At 50.7% G+C, this 20,638-nt stretch overlaps 2 protein-coding genes across 2 annotated transcripts; one reads left to right on the top strand and one right to left on the bottom strand.

Annotated features, from left to right (window-relative positions):
• Positions 1-1,307: 1,307 nt before the first annotated feature.
• P3h1 (prolyl 3-hydroxylase 1) lies at positions 1,308-15,998 on the bottom strand. The gene is given in 15 exon segments (NM_053667.2): positions 1,308-1,791; positions 2,056-2,196; positions 2,453-2,528; positions 2,899-3,016; positions 4,538-4,688; positions 5,150-5,245; positions 5,511-5,638; positions 7,441-7,562; positions 7,719-7,771; positions 8,222-8,311; positions 10,355-10,494; positions 11,110-11,241; positions 12,234-12,423; positions 13,593-13,745; positions 15,511-15,998. Coding segments are annotated over 15 exon segments (2,220 nt in total). The 5' UTR covers positions 15,985-15,998; the 3' UTR covers positions 1,308-1,635.
• Positions 15,999-16,264: 266 nt separating this feature from the next.
• C5h1orf50 (similar to human chromosome 1 open reading frame 50) lies at positions 16,265-20,638 on the top strand. Its single transcript, NM_001107969.1, is given in 5 exon segments — positions 16,265-16,358; positions 16,466-16,581; positions 18,176-18,262; positions 19,377-19,508; positions 19,811-20,638. Coding segments are annotated over 5 exon segments (600 nt in total). The 5' UTR covers positions 16,265-16,279; the 3' UTR covers positions 19,997-20,638.

The raw sequence follows: 20,638 nt of genomic DNA, 5'->3' as shown, positions 1-20,638 counted from the left end.
ATTCAACACTCCCTCTTCGGTTGTCTCCCTCTGTTCCCATTCCAACAGATTATTCTCCATGTACTGCCCTAGGAGAATTTTGTTTTGTTTTGTTTTGTTTTTTTCTTTTTTTCTGGAGCTGGGGACCGAACCCAGGGTCTTGCGCTTGCTAGGCAAGCGCTCTACCACTGAGCTAAATCCCCAACCCCTTGTTTTGTTTTTTAAGACAGGGTTTCTGTGTAGCCCTGGCTGTCCTGGAACTTATTTTGTAGACCAGGCTGACGTGTCTCCGTCTCCCAGAGTGCTGGAATTAAAGGCATGGGTTACTACCATCATGCCCAAGGATGATTTTAATGTCAGTCACATGATGATGCTCCAAGCTCAAAACCCTGCTGGGGCCTTCAGGATCTTCTCTTTCTGGTCCACTCTACGCAGGCACAACACCCCCCTACACACACACTTTTTAAATAAAAAAGATGTTTTTATTTGTATATGTGTATGCCATGTTTGTGCTGGTGGCAAAAGGGGGCATCAGATTCCCTGGAGCTGGAGTTACAGGTAGGTTCTAGTTATCTGATAGAACCAGGATGCCAAGAGTAGCAAGGGCCCTTGAGAGCTCAATCCCCTCTGCCCCTCATCAGTCCTCTTGCTGTTTCTCCTGCCTTGGGGCCCTGACTTGATTTTGTACATCAAAGGCTTAGAGATACACAAACCACACACATACACATCTACACATTCATTATGTACCCCTATAAAACACAAGCTCTGAGAGGGCCAGGCTTGCTCTGCTTCTCATATTCCCAGCAAGAAGCTGGTTTTCACTAAGTAAATAGTTTGACTAATGATTGCTCTGGTGCAGATTCCTACCCTCTGTACACAGCATCTCAGGCATGGTGAAGGTGGTGGGCTTCGTGCCAGCTCTGTGGCAGGAGGAACTGACTCTCCAGTCAGGTATGGGCTCTGAGGTCATCCAGCAGAGCAGGAAGCATGTGGCTGCCGTAATGTGCCAGAGCAGGGCTGACTGCAGCTCTCTGCCAGAAGAGGATTAGTAACAATCTAGATGTTCAAAGCTTTAAAGTTGATTAAGTGCTGCCCTACTGAGTGCTGTATCTGGGCACCCAGTTCCCACAGAAGATAGGCACAGTGAGGACAAGATGTCCCTTCTGTGGTAACAGACCAAGGTACCTGGGTTACTTGGCCTGAGGCTACAAAGGAGTTCCTGTATGGCATGTGCCACCCTACACTGCCCAGAGTAGCGGCCGCCATACACTACCCAGGCACAGCATCCAGGGAAGAACACAGACACTTCCCCTCTCGGAACAGACCACTAAATGAAAAAACAAATCATTTATTCTTTGGCTGTCTCTACAGACACTTAAATACATCATGCTGCCGACAGGCAGCTGCCTCCATAGGCCCCAGGTGGTTCTGGGCCTACATCCTGAGCCTTCAGTGAAGCACAGAGAAGAGTGTGTCCTGCCATGCCCACTCCTCCGAGAACAGCAGCACCATGAAGAAGGCTGTGGGCAGGGTCCTCGGGCCGGGCAGCAAACAGAAGTGCCCCTTACTCTGCAGCCTTCAGGGTCTGGGAAGTCCAGGCTGCAGGACTGAGTTCCCCCCATGGGTCCAGCGACATCAACTGCGACCTAGCTGCTGTCATAGCTCATCCTTGGGCTGTGACTCTCTGTCGGACAGAGACTCTTCTCCAGGTTTCGGGGAGCCCTGTTGGTCAGGCAGGGGCTGCTCCTGGGGGAGGTCCACCTCTTCTGGGCTGAAGAGCATCTTCACCAGGTCATCTGCCTGTACCCTGTCCTGCAAGGCAAACTCTTCTCAGAGGGCTCGCACCTCTTCGCTGCTGCTTCCAAGAGAGCAATGGCATAACTGCCACAGGAGCTCTGGGCCCGCCCCCTTCCCAGCAGGCTTAAGCTCTGGGAGCCGGAGCCTCCCGAGAGTGAACCAAGGACTCCACAAGTCCCACCCTCTCCCAGGGAGGGCGGGCCGGCAGTGACTGCAGTGAGTGCCTGGGTGGGGCTGTCCCGGGGAAACAGGCAAGTGGCCTTCCCAAACAGCCCTTACTCTCTCACTGTGCCGAGGATCCAGCGTGAACCACAGGGCGATGGCGCAGCGCTGCCCCCTGGTGACAGCCTTCACTCCATGTGGGTTCTCGGTGCCGGAAGAGAATCCCACAGCCCTTCCACACTGGGGCTGCACCTCTGCCTATGCGGGGTGAGGGGCGAATGGCGGCGTCTCAGAAGAGCAATGGATCATTAGGACAAGGACCCAAAGGACAAGCAGAGGAGAGCTATTATATCCCAGAGCCCCTGGCCCAGGGACAGGGGACCAGCTGAGGGGTGGGGTTGAAGGGTGGGGGTGGGGAGGAAGCCCAATAGTCATTCTGTCTACTGTCCTCTGGGGACATCAGCTCAGACAGCAGGGTTTTTGTCCTCAGGGATGATGACAGGGGAGTACTCACCGTCACAGTCTTGGCATCTAGTTCTGTGAAGTAGAAGTTTCCTCCATCGAAGTCCCCATTGAGGTAGAGGATGGCGCTGGAAAGGCAGGAGCGCAGACATGGCTTACTTCCTGTACCAGAGAACCCTCCTGTGTACTGTCAACTAGCAGCTGGGGACAGAGGCTTTTCTGAGCCAGAAGCAGCTCGCATGGTCCCCGCCCCTCCTTGGAGATGTCACCAAACCCAAGTTAGTATATCTTTGTGCCAAACCCACTCATGCCCTCCTCCCCACACCCGTCCTGAGGGTCTCCCTACTGTCGTATGTGGGGTCTGGGGTGAGGAACTGCCTTCTGCACACAGCTTGCCTCTGCCTTTGTGTGCACACGTGCAAAGGTAGGGAGGCAGAGTGCAGGGCACAGAGGAGCTTCCTGGGGCAAGCACAGTGCCCGGGCACCTGCTGCATTCACCTGTAGTCCCGGAACGTATAGGCTGGGGGCTCCTTGATACACACGAGGGATTCGGCATTCAGAATGCAGTTATCCACATGGACAGGGTGGCTACTGTCCTTCCTCTCAGCCTGTGACTCTGTGGCCAAGACAATCCATGCTTTAGTAGGATATCCAGGAAACACAGCGAGATGCTTTCCCGTTGACACATGGAGCAGGGGATGGAGATGTGTCCCAAAGTGTACGTGAGTCTATGGGACTGTCACGTTCTGGTTGGGAGGGGTTTGTGGTTAAGCCACAGCTTACAAAAGTTCTTGGGGTGAACAGGATGCTGCTCACAGGACTATAGGCATCAACCAGGCAGACCTCAGGCTGAGTGCCATCCCCCTGGTAAAGCTAGAGACTTTCTGAAATAGGAAGGACCACAGGGGTCGACAGTGAGGCTGGTGGGTGCAGGGTCCACTGACTTCACTCTCCAGCAGGCCTGCGGGCAGGGCGGGCAGGGTGAACAGAAGCAGCAAACCACAGCCAGCACAGTGGGGCTCTGTGAGTGGGGATGGGTGGGAAACCACCCAGGGAGGGGGCATGGAAAGAGAAGGGACAGGATTACTGTAAATGCCAGCAGATCACACCTTCCTCCAGTGTAAACCCTGGCACACTGTGTGGGAATGGCAGATGCCGCCTCATCGGGTCCAGCCAGCCACCAGCCCCCGTCTATCTTCCTCTCCAGCTCTCCCTTGGCATCTCTTCTGTGCTTCCAGACCAGAAGCTTCCAGATCTCAAGCCTTCACCCTCGCCCACCTTGGTCACTGCTGACCAGGTCCCATGCCTCTCGCCTGATCCACCTGTTCCCAATCTCTCTCAGCACATTCATCTTTTAGACAGGAAGGTCCTGCCGAGCCCTCCCTGTCTGCGCCTGCCTCCTCCTCATGCCAGCACGTCACTCGGAGGCTCTGTGGCACACACTCAAGTGCCTGACACATTCCTCTGGTGTGTCCAGACTTTCTTAGCGCTTTTAACACCCTGAGGGAGAGAGCAGCCTTCCAGTGCCGCCACCTTCCAAGGTAGTGTCAGAGCCAGAGTCTTCTGAATGCTACAGGACAGAGTTGGCTTTGGGCCACAAAAATGTGAGCTGGCAGCCCGGCTGTGCCTTTCCCCTGCTCAGGGCTGTGAAAGCAAAGGGGATGTCGGGAAAGGAACAAAGCCTTGTACCTCTGTCTGTCTTCAAATGTGCTCGCTCCCACACATGACTGACTGGTATCTCACAGTTCCTAAGAGAGGGCCTGCAGCACAGAGCAGGGCCGAGTGACCGAGTTAAAGGACACAGTACAAGTTCCAGAACGTGGTTCTCTGTACACCGTACACTCGGGGCTTCTATTCCTTTACAACTGGTCTCTCTGGCTTGCAAGGCTTCTTGCTGCCCTCATCCCCACAAACACATTTATCCTGCAGAGTTCTCACCACTCTGCTGGAGGCTCCCTGACTCCTGGGTGGCTGACTTCCTGTATGCTACTGCCACATTCAACATGCTGGGCTGCAGCCAACACGCTTGCACTGATGTCCCAGTTGGCATGAAGGACCCGTACGCTGTCTTCTCCATGTTGGTATAGCACCACGGCACAGCCTACTCCCCAGAAGCTGCAGGCGCGATGAGACCCACCTTCTATTGCAGTGCGGCACACTAGGTGGGAGTAGGAGAAGTAGAGGGGTGTGTCCAGGCGGAAGTAGGACTCCATGACACGCCGAACCTTCTCTGTCACGTTGTAGTACATGTGGGCGCTCTGCAGAGGAACTTTCCCTTCCTGCCCAAGCTGCAAAGAAGACGGTGGTCATCTGCCCCGACCTCCTCTACAGGCTGCCGGCACACTGAGGTACAAGGCTGAAGGCATCTCCCATCCCACTGATGAAGGGGCGATCTCTGTCCTGACCTGACAGTCTCCTCCCCTTTCTCCTCCATAGTTTTCATGTACCCTGTTCAGGAACACAGCACTCTAGGATCAGCCCCGACTCATAGCCAGCCCAACGCCTGGGGATCCATCCCATCTCGGTTGCCTCATTTTTATTGCACCTACTCTAACAGCCAAGATTTACCAGGAAACCTCCTTGGCATAGCTTATCCTCCCTCGCTGGCAGCTGGAATTTCAGCCTCGAGACACTTCTCCCTCCCTATCCCCACCCCCAGCTCCTCCCCAGAGCCCGAGGATCCTCCTCCAGGTCTGCAGATTCCCCCTGCTCCATGCTCTAGAGAACCAAGATGAATTTCGGATTTTACCTTGAGAGCTTTGAGGACAGTGACACCATAGAACTTTTCATTTGGGGTGTGTGGGGAGGTCTGACCTCGATAGCCATCTCCTGAAGTTGCTGCTGCCTAATGGACCCAAAAGACAAGACAAAGTTAGTTGGAGCAGCTGCATGTGCGTGTGCACACATGTGTGCACATATGTGATTTTGCATGTATGTGCCTGTGCCCATGGGTGTGTGTGTGTGTGTGTGTGTGTGTGTGTGTGTGTGTATGTATACACGAGTGTGTATGCACACAATGAGTGGAGTCGACCAAGGGCATTAGGGACTTCTGCACCTAGGAGGCGTTTGGCATGTGGAGTCGGGAGAAGGTGCAGTGACTGGGTCCTTACGTTGGTCAGTCTCTGCAGTTCCTGGCACTCGTCATCAGAGATCACACCATCCATCACCACTCGCTGGGAGCCGTTCAAGACTTTGGAGTTCATAGTGAGATTGATGCCTTCATACAGTAAGGGACCACCTGCAAATCAAGGACCAGAGGGGACCAGGTCCCAAGGCAGCTCCACCCAAGTCCTCCTCGAAAAAGCCAGGCACTCCAGAGGCATTCCTGCTCAGACGCTTCCAAAGGGTGCCAGCCCACACCCTGGGCCTAACTCTGCCATCAAATTTGCTCCTGGGCCGCCTAAGTGAACAGCTACACACATTCTCAAAACATGGACTCCAGAATCAAAGAACTGGGCGTGATCCCCGAATCTTCCATTATTGTGTGACCTTGGCGAATTACTTAGTCACTCTGAGTTACACTAATTTTTAAACAATTATTTTATTTTAGCTGGAAAGTGGTGGTGCCAGTCTGGTCTACAGAGCTGTCTTCCAGGACAGCCAGGGCTACACAGAGAAACCCTGCCTCGGAGCAGCAGACAGCTGAAGAAGTGCACTGAACTTACAGACAGTTGGGAACTGCCATGTGGGTGCTGAGATTCAAACCTGGGTCTTCTGGAAGAGCAACGATGTATGCTCTTACTGTTGAGCTGTCTCTTCAGGCCTCTGCCCAATCCCCTTTTGTCTTTGAGATAGGACTCACTGTGTAGACAAGGCTGGCCTCAAACCCAAGAGATCTGCCAGCCTATGCTGGGATTAAAAGCCTGAACTACCATGCCCAGCCTCAAATTTTAATCAGCTACTGTTAACAGCATCTGCCGTATGAGTTTGACAACAGGTTAATGAGAAAGATAAATAAGGCAAGCTATCCTCTCAGTACAGCTTATAGCGAATGCTCAAAAATGCTGCCCATGGTTTCTTCATTGTCATACCACGTACCAGAGCAAGCTTGGTATCTGCCTAACCACCTCTCAGACACGAAGAGAAACAAGAGACACAGAGAGCAGCTTCTGAGAACAGGGCAGTGCTGGACGGACTTGCCACACGCTATGCCTGTTCAGTTCACTCTAGAAATGCCAAAGAGCAATGCTTTGCCTGTAGCTGTAAGGTGTCTGCTTGGGCCGCACTAGAGACCTGGCTCGACCCCCTCTACACTACTTTGTGAGTGAGGCGGCAGAGGGCCTGACACCATTCCCCATAGTCAGAGAGCCCCAGAGAGCCATTCCCCACTGTCAGACGTTAGCTGGTGCTAGACACACACAGCACCCTCACAAACTCAAAGGAGGGCGGTTATAGGAGGCTCTGGCAGGTCTCTCTGGGGTGTGCTTAATGGCAGAGACGATGGAAATCGGGAGTGGGGACAGCATGAACAATGACCTGTGGGCCAGTGGCAGGCTCAGGGGACCAGAAACAGCCTATCCCTTTTGATATAGCGACATGGAGGATGCCTGCCCACTGAGAATGCATGCATGGTCCCGGTGCTTGGAGGACAGGCCTGGCATCTGTGCTGGGAAAGGACGAGAACCTAAGGAGGGGTTTGAGCCTATGTGGGCCAAAGGCAGTGGGAAAGGGAAAGGCAGGAGAGGAGGAAAGCTGAGGGCAGCAGTCCCTGTGGGCTGGGGTGCAGCACATGGAGTAGAGAAGACAGGAAGGCTCCAGCCCCTGACAGTGTGAGCTGTCAGAAGAGCATCCGGAGGGGAGGCAGGAGGCTATCCACACTCACTGTGACTATGCTAGTCTAACTGTGACACGGGAAGCTTACTTCTTAGTCGAAGGCTTGTCTCGGGCTGTCTGGATGACAGCTCCCTGGTGTGCTGAATGTGGAGGAAGTCTTAGCACCTGCTACACAAGCAGAAGCTGGTACATGATGGGCTGAGCAAAGCCTTGTGGGTGCTGCCACCTGGTGAATGTGGGCAGGCGTGTCACCCGCTGCTGGCTCACCTTCCCGTGTCAGTCTGCTCACATCCAGCGACTCCTTCGTCTTCTCCTCCACGAGGGTCTCGATCTCCTTCATGAGGTTGCCTATCTCCTGGGAGATGCGGACTGCGGTTTCGCGTTCTGACCTGTGAGCATAGCAGCACTGAAGACTGTGCTGAGGCCAGCCCTGGTTCCTACCCCAGGGTTCCACACTGGACTTCTCCACCCCAGCTAGGATCCCATCTGACTGGGTGCAGGAAGCCTCAAGTGCATCAGACCGATCCCACCACGGAATTTCTCACTTTTGTTTCTCTTGCAGTCTCTTGGGAATCACCTCTTCTGGTGTCCATGAGTCCTAAGGTAGGTCAGGAAACAAGCAGGTATCAGTGTATGACATATAGCTTCCTGCCTCACTGCCTGCGATGAGGTGGGCTCTTGGGACCCAAGTTACTTTTTTTAAAAAAGATTTATTTATTATATGAGTCACATTCGCTGCCTTCAGACACAGCAGATGAGGGCATCAGATCTCATTACAGATGGTTGTGAACCACCATGCGGTTGCTGAGATTTGAACTCAGGACCTCTGGAAGAACAGTCAGTGCTCTTAACCACTGAGCCATCTCTCCAGCACCCCCCTAAGTTACTTTTAATGGCCCAGGACTGCCTTTCACAGTCCACTTTGTCTCCCATCCTCAGGGCCCACGGACCCTTGCTTGGTTCAGCCCTGGACAGTGTCTCCCCAGAGTTGTGCAGCGTGTACTCCCTCAGCTCTCAGTGCCTCCCTCTCCCCTCCCTTGCAGCTCACCGGATCCACAAAGGGAATTCCGAAAATGTCATAAGCGAAGAAAAGCAGTTCTTTCTCCAGCAGGCTTCGATGTCGGTATTCCTGGGCATTCTGGGGACACAAAGAGTCTCCTAGAACTTACCCTTCAGGCCCAGGGTGGCCCTCCCTGGCACTTACATTTCCCTGTGTGACTGAGGTGCCTTCTCCTCATCACAGGTTATGTGTTGCCAAAGGTCTCCCTTCTGTGCTCAAGAAGACCCCTGAGGGCAGCATAATTAGCTTCACTGGAGGGGAGAAGATCCCAGTGGATCTTTGAAACGGAAGAGCTGATGATACTCAAAATGGGAAGAGTCCATGTTTGCTTTTGAAGCTCTGAACACTGAATCTGGGGCTTCAGGCAAACCAGACAAGTTCTACCAACTGAACTGTATCTTGAGCACTCTTTTCTTCTAGTTTATTTTATTTATTTGCTTTGTGTGTTCTGGAGTATGTGACCTCCACTGTGCATGTGTGGAGGTCAGAGGGCGACTTTGTGGAGTTTGTTGGTTACATCTTTTTGTGGGTTCTGCAGATTGAACTCAGGTCACAAGCTTATGTGGAAAATTCTTCTTTTTTAAAATTAGATTTTCTATTCTATTCTATTCTTCTATTCTATTCTATTCTATTCTATTTATTTATTTATTGTGTGTGTGTGTGTGTGTGTGTGTGTGTGTGTGTGTGTGTGTGTGCGCGCGCGCAGTATGGAGGTCAGAGGACAATTTGACAATTTCCTCCTTGTCCCACGAGGGTCCAGGGATCAAACTCAGGTCACCAGGCTCAGCAGTAAATGCCTTAACCCCCTGAGCCATCTTGCCTGCCATTTTAGAGACCAGGTTTCACCACATAACCCAGGCTAGCCTTGAGCTTGTGATTGTTCTGTCTCTGGTCCTGAGTGTGAGCTCATGGGCGGAGACTGCTAACTTCATCTTAAAGACAAAGACTCTTGAGAGCAGTAGGATCGAGATTAATCCTTCATTCACACTTAGGTTTTGGGGTCCTCAGGCCCATGTACTTTCTACTTGGCTACCCGCCACCCCTCAGAATGGCCGGACCCCATCCCTCCCTGAAGGTGGGCAGCTGCAGAATAGCTAAGCTCAGCGCTCTGACATCGCATGTGTGCTCAGGGGTGGGGCTTACCCAGAGCTGGGAAACTGAGTCCCTTTCAGGGTCACATCTTTCCCCTGGGTCCCCTACTAGAATCCAGGCAGCAGAAGGAAGAGAAAAAAAGACAGAAATAAAGGGGAGGCACTTCATGGAGGAACACGTTAAAGGAGACCACCCTGTTGTCTACCAGTCACCCACGAGGAAGTGAGATCTCTATCTGAAGGAGTTTAAGTGATCAGCTTCTTCCTCCAAATGCCACAAACAAAGGCACACGTGCTATCCAGCAGGATGGTGGCCTGGGCTGGGGCTCAAATCAGTATTAGCTACTCCCGCCTGGGGGAGAGTTCTAGGTAAACATGCCCACACGGAGTATTTCCCTTCCCTTCCCAGGTTCATTAATAGGATGACAAGGAAGGGGAAAAAGTATTAACCAAGCAAGACAAAGACTGGAAGGGGCTTCTTAAAGCTAGATGTCCGCCATCTAGTGGCCAAGATGGATAACTACAAGGAAGCCAGCCTCACCTGGGAGGGGCTGACAATGGGATTATTTTCTCTAGAGACTCAATTCCAGAGCTATGTGGGAGGAACCGTGGCTTGCCCCTCAGAGTTGAAGTCTGTACTACCTAGGTTTTCTCATTTTAGAGATGTGGTAGTAATTGGAGCGAGCAGACAATGACAGGGAGAGACGCACTCTGGGACTGAAACAGAAACAGAGCAGGTGTGGGCAAAACAGACCCATTGTGAAGGAAACAGCACTGACTTTGGGCAAATGGCTTCCAGCATCTAGCTTGGGTGTCCATCAGGGCAGAGAAATCTGTGTGCCAATCCAAAGAATATGCATTGAAATCTAGAGGATTTGGCTCTGGTATGTTCTGCGAACTCCTGGTACTCCTTGCCACCCTGAGTGACAGACAAGCTGAGTCCAAGGCCTGCCACCCTGCACCAGGAACACTCTTCTGCTTTCTGACTGAGTTCAGCCACAAGCTGCCCCCACTGAAGTAAGCCTCTCACCTCCCGGGGACTGATGGAGCTGGCCTCCTCTTCTCCAAGCACGGCTGTATAGTAAGCCAGGTTCTGACTCATCACCTCATCATTGGGGAAGAAGAGGAGGTAGGTCTTGGCACATTCAATAGCTTGTGTATAGTTCCCAACTGCCAAGGAAGAAAAGAGAATGGCTTATAGAAGACTATAATCCCGGACACCAACAGCCACTTAGCATCTGGTTTCAAGGAAGTCTTGAGGTCATGATGACAGGGCAAAGTAGTGTTTGCTATACAACATGACTTTCTAGAAGAGGCAGATTCTAACAGCGGATAGCCTCCTAGACAGACCTCTTCAACTCAACTATACACGTCCACACATCATGTACTCTTGGCTGTGCTATACTGGTTGGTACCCAGTAAGCAACTGCTGATTTGCTAAGTGTTTTTTTTTCCCTGTGTATTTTTGGTTCCCTTTCCCTGGGAGGAAGGCTGGGCATGCCCTGTGAGCCAGTGTCAGCAGTCTTACATCCTTACTGTTGCTACTCATATTCATTCAAATGCAAAGTTAGATTATAAATGTACAAAAAGGGATAAAAGAAAGAGGCCCTACATGCCCCTGTTCTTCCCTTCTGGACAGTTGAAATTGGCTACCTGGGTCTGTGACAAAACACCCAGGACTTACTGGCATATTGCCTCCCACAGACATAGATGCTAGACATGCTGAAGAACCCTGCCTGCCTGGCTATGCTTCTTAGGTGAGAGAAGAGAGAAAGCAGGCCTTACTGTTATAGTAGGCAAACTGTAGGTAATTATAGTGTGAGGGGAGGAAGTCTTCAAAAGGCTTTTCTCGACTTGGGTGGGAAGCCAGCTCGGTGACACAGTTCTGCTTACAGCTGAGGACCTGGACGTAATGATCTGAAAAGAATCAAAGATGAGGAATAATGAGGCCTTTTGTTTTGGCTTTGTTTTCCGAGACAGAGTTTCTCTGTGTAGCCCTGGAACTCACTCAGTAGACCAGGCTGGCCTGGAACTCATAGATCTACCTGCCTTTGCCCTCTGAGTACTGGGATTAAAGGTGTGCTCAACTACTGCTTAGCTAATAAAGCTATAATTTAGGATTCAAATTCTGGCTAACATAAGCATGTTGAAGTGGAAAGTAATATCCGTGTGGAAGGTTTGGGCATGCATTTGTACACACATGTGTACACATGTGTGGCATGTGTGAACACACGTGTGTAGGAGCCAAGTGATGCCGGTGCCTTCTTCCATCACTCTTCACTTTGTTTCTGAGACAGGCTCTGTGCCCTCAAGCTCACCCGTAGGATGAGATCATATGGCCATCCAAGCCCTAGCATGGGGGTTCCAGGGGAGTGCCACCATGCTTGGCTTTTATGTGGGTGCTTAAGGACTTAACCCAGGTTCTTTTGCTTGTGCAGCAAGCACCTTACCCGCTGAGCCAACTCCCCAGACTCTGAAAGACAATTCTTAGTCAGAGTTTCAGACTTAAAAAATGTGAGGATGGGGGCTGGGGATTTAGCTCAGTGGTAGAGCGCTTACCTAGGAAGCGCAAGGCCCTGGGTTCGGTCCCCAGCTCCGAAAAAAAGAACCAAAAAAAAAAAAAAAATGTGAGGATGGAGAGATGGCTCAGTGGTTCAGAGCACTGACTGCTCTTCCAGAAGTCCTGAGTTCAATTCCCAGCAACCACATGGTGGCTCACAACCATCTGTAATGGGATCTAATGCCTTCTTCTGGTGTGTCTGAAGACAACAACAGTGCACCCATATATATAAAATAAATCTTTAAAAAAAAGTGGGGGGATGAGGTTGCAGATGGTGTTTGTGTGTATTGTCAGGACTTTGACCTTAAAGCCCTGGGGCTTGGTCAGGCTACGCTCTGAACACACCTACCTGTGATGGCCTGGAAGAGGTCAGCGCTGTAGTCTAGGTAGTTGTAGCCGTCGTAGTCATAGGGCCCTTCGCAGAGGGCACGGCACTCCTCATCTGCCACAAAGTACTCTTGCAACGCCGCCTCCAGGTGGGGCACAGCTTCCAGTGGCTTCTCCTCAGAGTAGAGTCGCACCCCTAGCCGAAACTCATGCTACTGGAGGGAAGGTGTACTCAAAACAGGCTCCAGAGGAGCCCCTCACCTTGTCCTGAGCCGTGATCACGGAGTGATGACTCCTACTTCTAAGATGGGGGTGGACTGGGGTCCTGGGGCTGCTACATCATGAAGGCCGATAATAAATGGCCTTCCAAGGACCCTTGAAATTTACAACGCTTAACTCTTAATAAGCAAGAAGAGAGCTTGCTGCACTTTTTATAGGTTCCTTAGGGCTTAACAGTTTTCAGATGACATGGGCTAGAGAAAGACAACTCAGTGATTAGCAACATGTACTTTCAGAGGACTTGAGTTTAGTTCTCAGCTTTCACACAGGGTAGCTCACAAATGCCTGTGACTACAGCTCCAGGGGTTCTGATTTCCTCTTTTGGCCTCCTTGGGCACTCACATAAATTCTTTCTCTTTCTCTTTCTCTTACACACACACACACACACACACACACACACACACACACACACACACACACAGCCCCACCCACCCACCACGCACAAATACACCTAAATTAAAGATAAATTACAACCCACCCCTATGCCCCCTGAAGCACAGTTCAGGAGGGTATCAAATTCACTAACTATCAGAGGATGACCTTGAACTCCTGATGTACTTTCCTCTTTCTCCCCAGTACTAGGATTACAGGTATATGCCATCATGTATAGCAAACATAAGTTTACTTTAAGTCCTTCTGGTATGGGTAGAGTGCTTAGCATGTGTACTATGTATGACTGTTGTCATTCTGATACTGTTTCTTATACTTGTATGTATATATGAATGTTATGTATGTACACATACATTTTTTGTTGCTGCTGCTGAATATGAACCCAGAGCCTTGTGCATGTTAAGCACATGTTCTACCAATGAGTGCATCCCCCAGGCTCTCCAATATTCTGATTTATAAACTGTTAAAATGACTAAGAACATAAGTTCTTTATGAAAATGTTATTCAAATGTTAGGTGAAAAAGGTGCTGAAAATACACACAGAATATGATATTAAATTAGGTTAAAAACGAAATACATTAGACTTGGGGTCAGCCTGGACTACACAGCACAGAACTACATAGCAGTGCTCTCTCTCTCTCTCTCTCTCTCTCTCTCTCTCTCTCTCTCTCACACACACACACACACACGGTGGTGGGGGATGTCTTTTCACCATGTGGGGCTTGGCCTCGAGGTCCTTGAAGTCTTCCTCCTTTACCCCAGACATGGTTTGGTAGTAGTCGAGGTTCTGCCGCATTTCCATGTGCTCAGGATTGCCCACAAAGAAGGTGTGTGCTGCTGCCACGGCTTTTTCCAGCTTGTTTATCTACAGATGAAGTGAAATAATAAATTCACATACGAACTCTGTTTGGTTTGACTGTTTGCTTGGTTGGTTTCTGTGTGTGTGTGTGTGTGTGTGTGTGTGTGTGTGTGTGTATGTTTACTGACATGGGGTGTTGCTATGTATGTCAGTCTCAAACTCTCAATCCTCCTGCCTCAGATCCCAAGTGCTGGGATCTAGGTAAGATTTTTGCCTCAAAACAAAATAAAACAAACAAGCACAAACAAAAACCACCTGAAGCGTAGTGACTGGACCGAAGGGTCTATAGCTGCAACGACTTGGGACTACTGCAGAAAGAGCAGTTAACAATTGCACTGTGGTGAGAATCCAAGGGCTGCTGTAGACCACTGTGCCACCATGCCCAGCTTACACTCCCCAGTGCTTCAGGACTGCTCCTGCTTCCTCACCGCCTTCCCTCTGAGCACTGGCACTAGCTTCCCTGGCGGACTAAGGCTCAGGGCTCCCAATTCTCCTATTTTCTCCGCCATCACTTTCTCCTTCCACCTATCCACCTGCCCTCCAGAATTAACGCTGTGAAAATGAGGTGTGATGATGGCTGACTGAAGTGTGCAGAAGCCTCACTAAGCTTTGGAGTCACTCCGGTTCTCCCACAGAGGAGTCATGCAAGGGACTACCCCATGACCCCAATACATCAGCCTCTAGCTCTACTTTCCCTCTCTGGGGATAACCATTCTTCCATGTCTCTTCTTCCTCAGGCCTAACAACTGATGGGAAGCTAGAGTTTCCCCCTTGTGCTCCCCCAGTCCTAACTTATCTACATAACCTTTTTAGTTAGCCCTCACTACAGGGACTCCTAGCAGTGACACAAGGAAAACCAAACAATTACCTGTCTAAGAACTGGAATGTAGTAGGTTCTCAATAAATGCCAGTGACTTTTACGTAGTGCTATTAAGTGCCATGAGCCAAGTCAGAACCCAATCATTCAGGGCTTGTAAGTCCAGCATGCTTCCCAGAAAACAGAAGGAATGGAAGGAACAGAGCAGAAATCTGAGGTCCCCAACAGCCTCTAAGTCTCTGTTTAGGTAGAACTGAAAGGTCTGTCAACCTGTTGTAGCTATGTAGTCTGCATGTGCAGCCCATCCCCCTAAATAGCATTTACTCCAAGGATACTGTATCAGGGCAAATGAGCTAATAAAGGAACGTAAAGTGCTTTAACAGAGTCCTGGAAATGTGAGTTGCCAGCCATCACCGGCAGACAAGGCTGGTGTTCCAAGCCTGTTTGCTGACTTGGCCTTAAAGCGCTGTGGCATCCTAAAAACCAGTCATTTTCTTAAAAAAAAAAAAAAAAAAAAAAAAAAAAGACAAACTGGCCAGAGGGTCCTCCACAGGGAGGAGCTAGACAGCCCCTGCTGGCGACGTGGCAATCCCACGTCCTGAAAGAGCGCTGCTGTTGGAGTAGGGAGCAGGGAAATCATGATTGGAGAATGAACCGGAAGGAAGATGCTGCAGAAGCAGCACTTGGACACTTGCAATGAAGTACGGCTGGAGACCCAAGCGGCCGCCTCTGTTCCCTCTAGGAGGCTTTCCCAAAAGAAAACGGTCAGGTTTTTCTTGACTTGGGTTGTCACTACTGGCTGGATCTTTAAGGTTAGCATCTGCCCCTAAGAACCCTGAGTCCGCCGAGAACTCCCCAGCCAAGAGGTCCCTTTCCTCCCTGCCGTCTCATCCCTGCTCTGCTCCCCAAGTCCCCCAGGTCGCTCTCGGCCGCCGGACTCCCGACCAGCCGCACCTTGAAATAGGCGACCTGCAGGTAGTTGTACGGGCTCCGCTTGTTGAACTCCAGGTCCAGCTCTTCACTCAACAAGTGGGCAGAAGGCGGCCCGAGGCAGCGACGCAGGCAGGCGGCACGGCGCAGCAGGGCTCCGAAGAAGCGAAGGTCGTGCAAGGCGGCAGCGCCCGGGTCGTGGTTCAGACTCGAGGCCGGACCGAGATCGAGGTCCGGCGCCCACGGCAGCTCGGTGGCGCAGCGTGTGCGGCAGCGCAGGCGGAGGGCGCGCAGAGCGGCCCGCGAGCGCAGAGCCCGCTCCATGTTCAGTACCACCCCGGGCCAGTCCCCGCGCGCGTAGGCCGCCGTCCCCTCTGCGTAAAGTAGGTCAGGGGCTGCCACGTTCCATTCCGGCTCAGACTCCGCGGTAGCCCGCGAGGCGGCGGCTGCGGCGACCGCTACCATCGCGGCCAGCAGCCTCCTAACACTCACCGCCATGGTCTTGCTCCTCCACTTAACGGGACTGCTCGCCTGGGGCACATTCCAGAGTCCCGCCCCCACATAAGCCACGCCCAGAGACGAGCCACGCCCCAAACCCAGAAGCTCGTGGTCAGGAAGCTTGCCCCGCCTCTTGTTTTCAACCAATCCGAACACTCGCCCTTCGTGAGGGTCCGCCTCTAATTTCATGCTCATCGCTCAATGGCCCGAGAATGAGAAAGCTCCGCCCACAAGCTGTGGTGCGCCTGCGTTTCAGTCTGAGCTTCCCTACGGGCGGTGGGGCTGAGGTGCTGTTATGGCGGACCCCGGGGTTCCCGACCCGTTCAAAAGAGGCACGGGAAATCTGGGGGTGCAAGAGGCGGCGGGTCCTGGAGGTAGGTGGGACTGAGTTGTCGGGGGAAGAGGTCGCAGCCGGGTGGCTCTTTCCTGCTGTCTCGCGGGAGGCTTCAACTTACACCTGTGTTCCGGGTGTGTATCACAGGAGCCCTGGTGGAGCTCACCCCGACCCCCGGCGGCATGGCTCTGGTGAGCCCCTATCACACCCACCGGGTCGGGGACCCCTTAGACCTCGTGGCGCTCGCCGAGCAGGTGCAGAAGGTGAGGAATAAATAGGTACTTTATCCTGCCTCTTTGGTCTCGGTCCTCTCATTTTTTTATCTGCATCCTTAGGACAGCCTGTGAACTCGGCTGTACTGAAGTTAGCATTCCATTTCATACACGAAGAGGGTCAGTCTATCCCAATTCTTTGTTGTTTTGAGGCAGGGTTTTTCTACATAGCTCCGGCTGTCATGGAACTCACTGTATTGTAGACTAGGCTGGGCTCGACTTCACAGATCCACCCGCACCCCCCCTCCCATCTGACTCCCCTCCCCCGACTCCCTACCCCTGTCGCGTGCTGGGATTAAAGTTGAGAGCCACCATGTTCGGCTTCTATACCAAATTCTTAAATAGTCACTTATTTTATTCTGCTTCCCGAAAGGTCTTTATCTGTTACCCAAGAGCTAGTGGAACTTAAGTATATGTTCTTTCTTTCTTTAAAAAAACAAAAGGGGCTGGGGATTTAGCTCAGTGGTAGAGCGCTTACCTAGGAAGCGCAAGGCCCTGGGTTCGGTCCCCAGCTCCGAAAAAAAAAGAAACAAAAAAAATAAAAAAATAAAAAAACAAAAACAAAGCAAAACAACAACAACAACAAAAATAAAACGGTGCTGGGGGGGGTGTAGTTTAGTGTTACACCACTTGCCTACCCCTGAATTTGAGTCTCAGCACTGCCAAAAATATGCAAAAAGGCACAGGGTAAAATTCCTTTGAAAAAAAGACCACGCACAATAAAACTAGACCGTTTAATTTTGCTGTATAGCCCAGGTTGGCTTCGAATTCAGCCTCCCATAGGCTGTGTATTACAAGGGTGGCTGTCACACTTGGTGAATTTCAGTGGATACAGTATTCCTTTGTCCAGAGCTTAGATATCAGTTGCCATAATAGGTAAAATTTTAAAAAAAATATGCAAAATAATAGAAAAGACCATAGAAGTTTGGGCACATTGGTTTTGGAGAAATTGCTTTTCTCTGGAGCTCAGAGTCTATAAATTGAGAGCTTCAAGGTAGAGAGGTTCATAGGTCTAAGTGAAACTCCAGTTTCCTTCTCTTAGCAAAACTTCCCCTGTAAAATCTTTTTCGGTATCAGAGCCTGGTTGCTTCTAGTGTCCCTTTCTCTTGTGTAAACTAACTTATTTGGCAATGATTGTGTTCAAGAGTTTGTTTTGATCAAGAAAATTAATGATTGACATGACAAATATCACTTACATAAAAATGCCTGAGCTCCACACTGGGGAAAACAAAACTGAATGAGGGGCATGGGAACGAGAAGGGTTCACTTGAGGGAGCAGAGGGAGGGGAGGGCACGCTCACATTTGATGGCAGGGTATGCAAGCACCACAACACAGTGTGATTAGAGTCGAGAGTGAACAGCAGCAGAGAGATGGAGGAGCCTCGATTCTGGGTGTGGGGTCATTAAAGTGTGGACTTCTCCTGCGTTGGGCTTTAGGGTTGGTGGGGATTTACATGGCAATGGAATGGAAAGGCCACTCTAGGTAGAGGCAGAGCTGGTGGCCTAACTCCTTGAGTTGCATCCCTATGAGATCACGGGCCCTCTTTCGGTTTCACCCCACAGTTTGGTTTTCTCTCCTTTGTAGGCTGATGAATTCATCCGAGCAAATGCTACTAACAAGCTGACAGTCATTGCTGAGCAAATCCAGCATTTGCAAGACCAAGCTAGGAAGGTGAGAAGAAGCATGATGAGGGCCGGTGCATGTTATGCCGGCTGTCCTTCTCCTGTGCTTGGGAGGACTGGCTGACCTTGTTTAGAATCATGGCTCCGTCTTTGTTTTTAATACATTCTGAACATGTAGAGATTTTGGATAAAACACCAGGAATATGCCCAAAAGCTTTCATTAATTAGTTTGCATTGCTATGATGGAATACCTGAGGCAGGTTAATCCTATAATGTATGTTTTGGGTTTTTTTTTTTTAAGATTTATTTATTTAATATATGACTGCTCTATCTGCATGTACACCTGCATGTCAGAAGAGGGCATCAGATCATATTATAGATGGTTGTGAGCCACCGTGTGGTTGCTACGGATTGAACTCAGGACCTCTGGAAGTGCTCTTACCCCTTGAGCCATCTTTCCAATCTCCCTATAATGTTTATTTAGCCCACAGGTTTAGAGGTTCAAGGACAGGGTACTGGTGTAGCTCAGCTCTGGGAATAGTCTGGACCATATCTACTCATAGCAGAGCATGTGTGGGAGAAGAGACACATGTTCAAACAGGGAGCCAGAGGTTCAGATGTCAGGCCCAGGCCTTCACAATACTGCACCCAAATTCAAGTCTTCATGTTGCTCTCCCCAAACTCCCTCCTGAGGGCAGTACCTATGAGACTCAGGACCTCCTTCACCTAGGCTGTTCCTCTTATATCACTGCCCTCATAACCAAGCTCCTAGGATCCTTTAGGAGATGAATGACATCTGACCCAAAACAGAGGTTAAGGGAAGTGAGCTTTGTTTCTCAGCTAGGAGAAAGGGCAGGATAAAGGTTTTAAGTGGGGGAGAAGGGTCTCTTTTATAAAAGCAGTGTACTTGACACAGGAAAAGAGGACCTTCAGAGTCCCCCAAGCCAGCCACACTCATCATTCAAAAACCTTATCCCTTTGACAGCTTTTCTCAGTGTAGCAGCTTGTGTAATCTTGACATCCTCAGAACTGTTTGGACCCCCATAGTGAGTTGTTGCTGCTGGGGAAGGAGATTGAAAACTTGTTACGTGCTTTGGTTAGAGCAATATGGGTGAGGCCCAGTCTCCACTGACTCATCAGTGTCACACCTGTGTGACTGGCAGGTGCTGGAAGATGCTCGCAGAGACGCTGACTTGCACCATGTGGCTTGTAATATGGTGAAAAAGCCTGGCAACATTTACTATCTTTACCAGCGGGAAAGTGGCCAGAAGTACTTCTCCATTATTTCTCCACAGGTAAGAACACTCGCTTTTAACTCTGAATCAACTCCAGCCTTTGAGAAGTTCTGGGCATGTTTGAATGAAAATGTAAGCATGCATATTGGTCTATGGTTTCCTAGAAAACGGGCTGAGGTGAGCCCAGGTGTGATGAAAAGTTGTGTGTGCTTGAATGACATTACTTCTGATGTGCACTGTAACTTCTAACAATGGTTTGAGTAGTCTGAGGTGAGAAGCACAGAAAGAAGTCTGTGGCCTGAGTAGGAAGAGAACCTTGTTCATATCTCACCCTGATGAGGACTTGTTCCTTTGCCCTCTAGGAATGGGGAGCAGGCTGTCCCCATGACTTCCTTGGTGCCTACAAGCTACAGCATGACATGTCGTGGACTCCATATGAAGATGTGGAGAAGCAGGATGCTAAAATCAGCATGATGGACAAGTTACTGAGCCAGCCCATGGCCTTGCCCCCGGGCACTGAGCCCACCTTCCAAGGACTGACTCACTGAGGATGGCTCTGACTAGCAGCCCTCATGAGAAAGGCCTGAGTGATACCCACCTCCTGTCCACATTCTCTCCCTGGGGGGTGGGTGAGGGGACTGTGGGTATTTGGGTGAGTCATGAACTACTTGGAAGACGGTCTTGAATGTAGCTGCTGATTTTGCTGTCAGTTGGGATGGTGAGGAATCACAGAACTGAGGGATTTTCTTGGGTCCACTGATGCCCAGTCAGTTGTTTTCCAAGGACTGGTCAGTGCTTTCTTTCACCTCCAGCTGTTCCTCCCTTTAAGTCAAAACACTGGCGGAGGAAGAGCCTTTTCCCTAGCAAGTTGGTGAGTCATTTTCTAAGAGGAACCATCTGTCTGTCTATCTTTTGTGGGTTGGTATTGAAGCTGTCCTCATAGGTGCTGCCATGCTGATTTCAGGCTGACCCAGGGCCTGCAGTGTTGCCTAAGGAGGATTGAAAAACAACAAACAAAAACTTGGCCTGGCCAGGTGAGAGTGTTGACTGGAGCTTCAGTCCTCATGGCACCCTGGTTTGCCCTTCTGCCCTTCCGTCCGAGTGAGACTGACTGGAGACTAAAGCAGCGGCCCGGCAGGCCACGTTTGGGGAGTCATCCTAAGCCCTGCAGAAGATTAGACCTGGAAGAG

This window comes from Rattus norvegicus, chromosome 5, assembly GCF_021556685.1.
Source record: "Rattus norvegicus strain SHRSP/BbbUtx chromosome 5, alternate assembly SHRSP_T2T, whole genome shotgun sequence".
NCBI classification, from domain to species: Eukaryota; Metazoa; Chordata; class Mammalia; order Rodentia; family Muridae; genus Rattus; species Rattus norvegicus.
The sequence above is the reverse complement of the archived record's forward strand: the minus strand, read 5'-3'. Positions and strand labels throughout refer to the sequence as shown.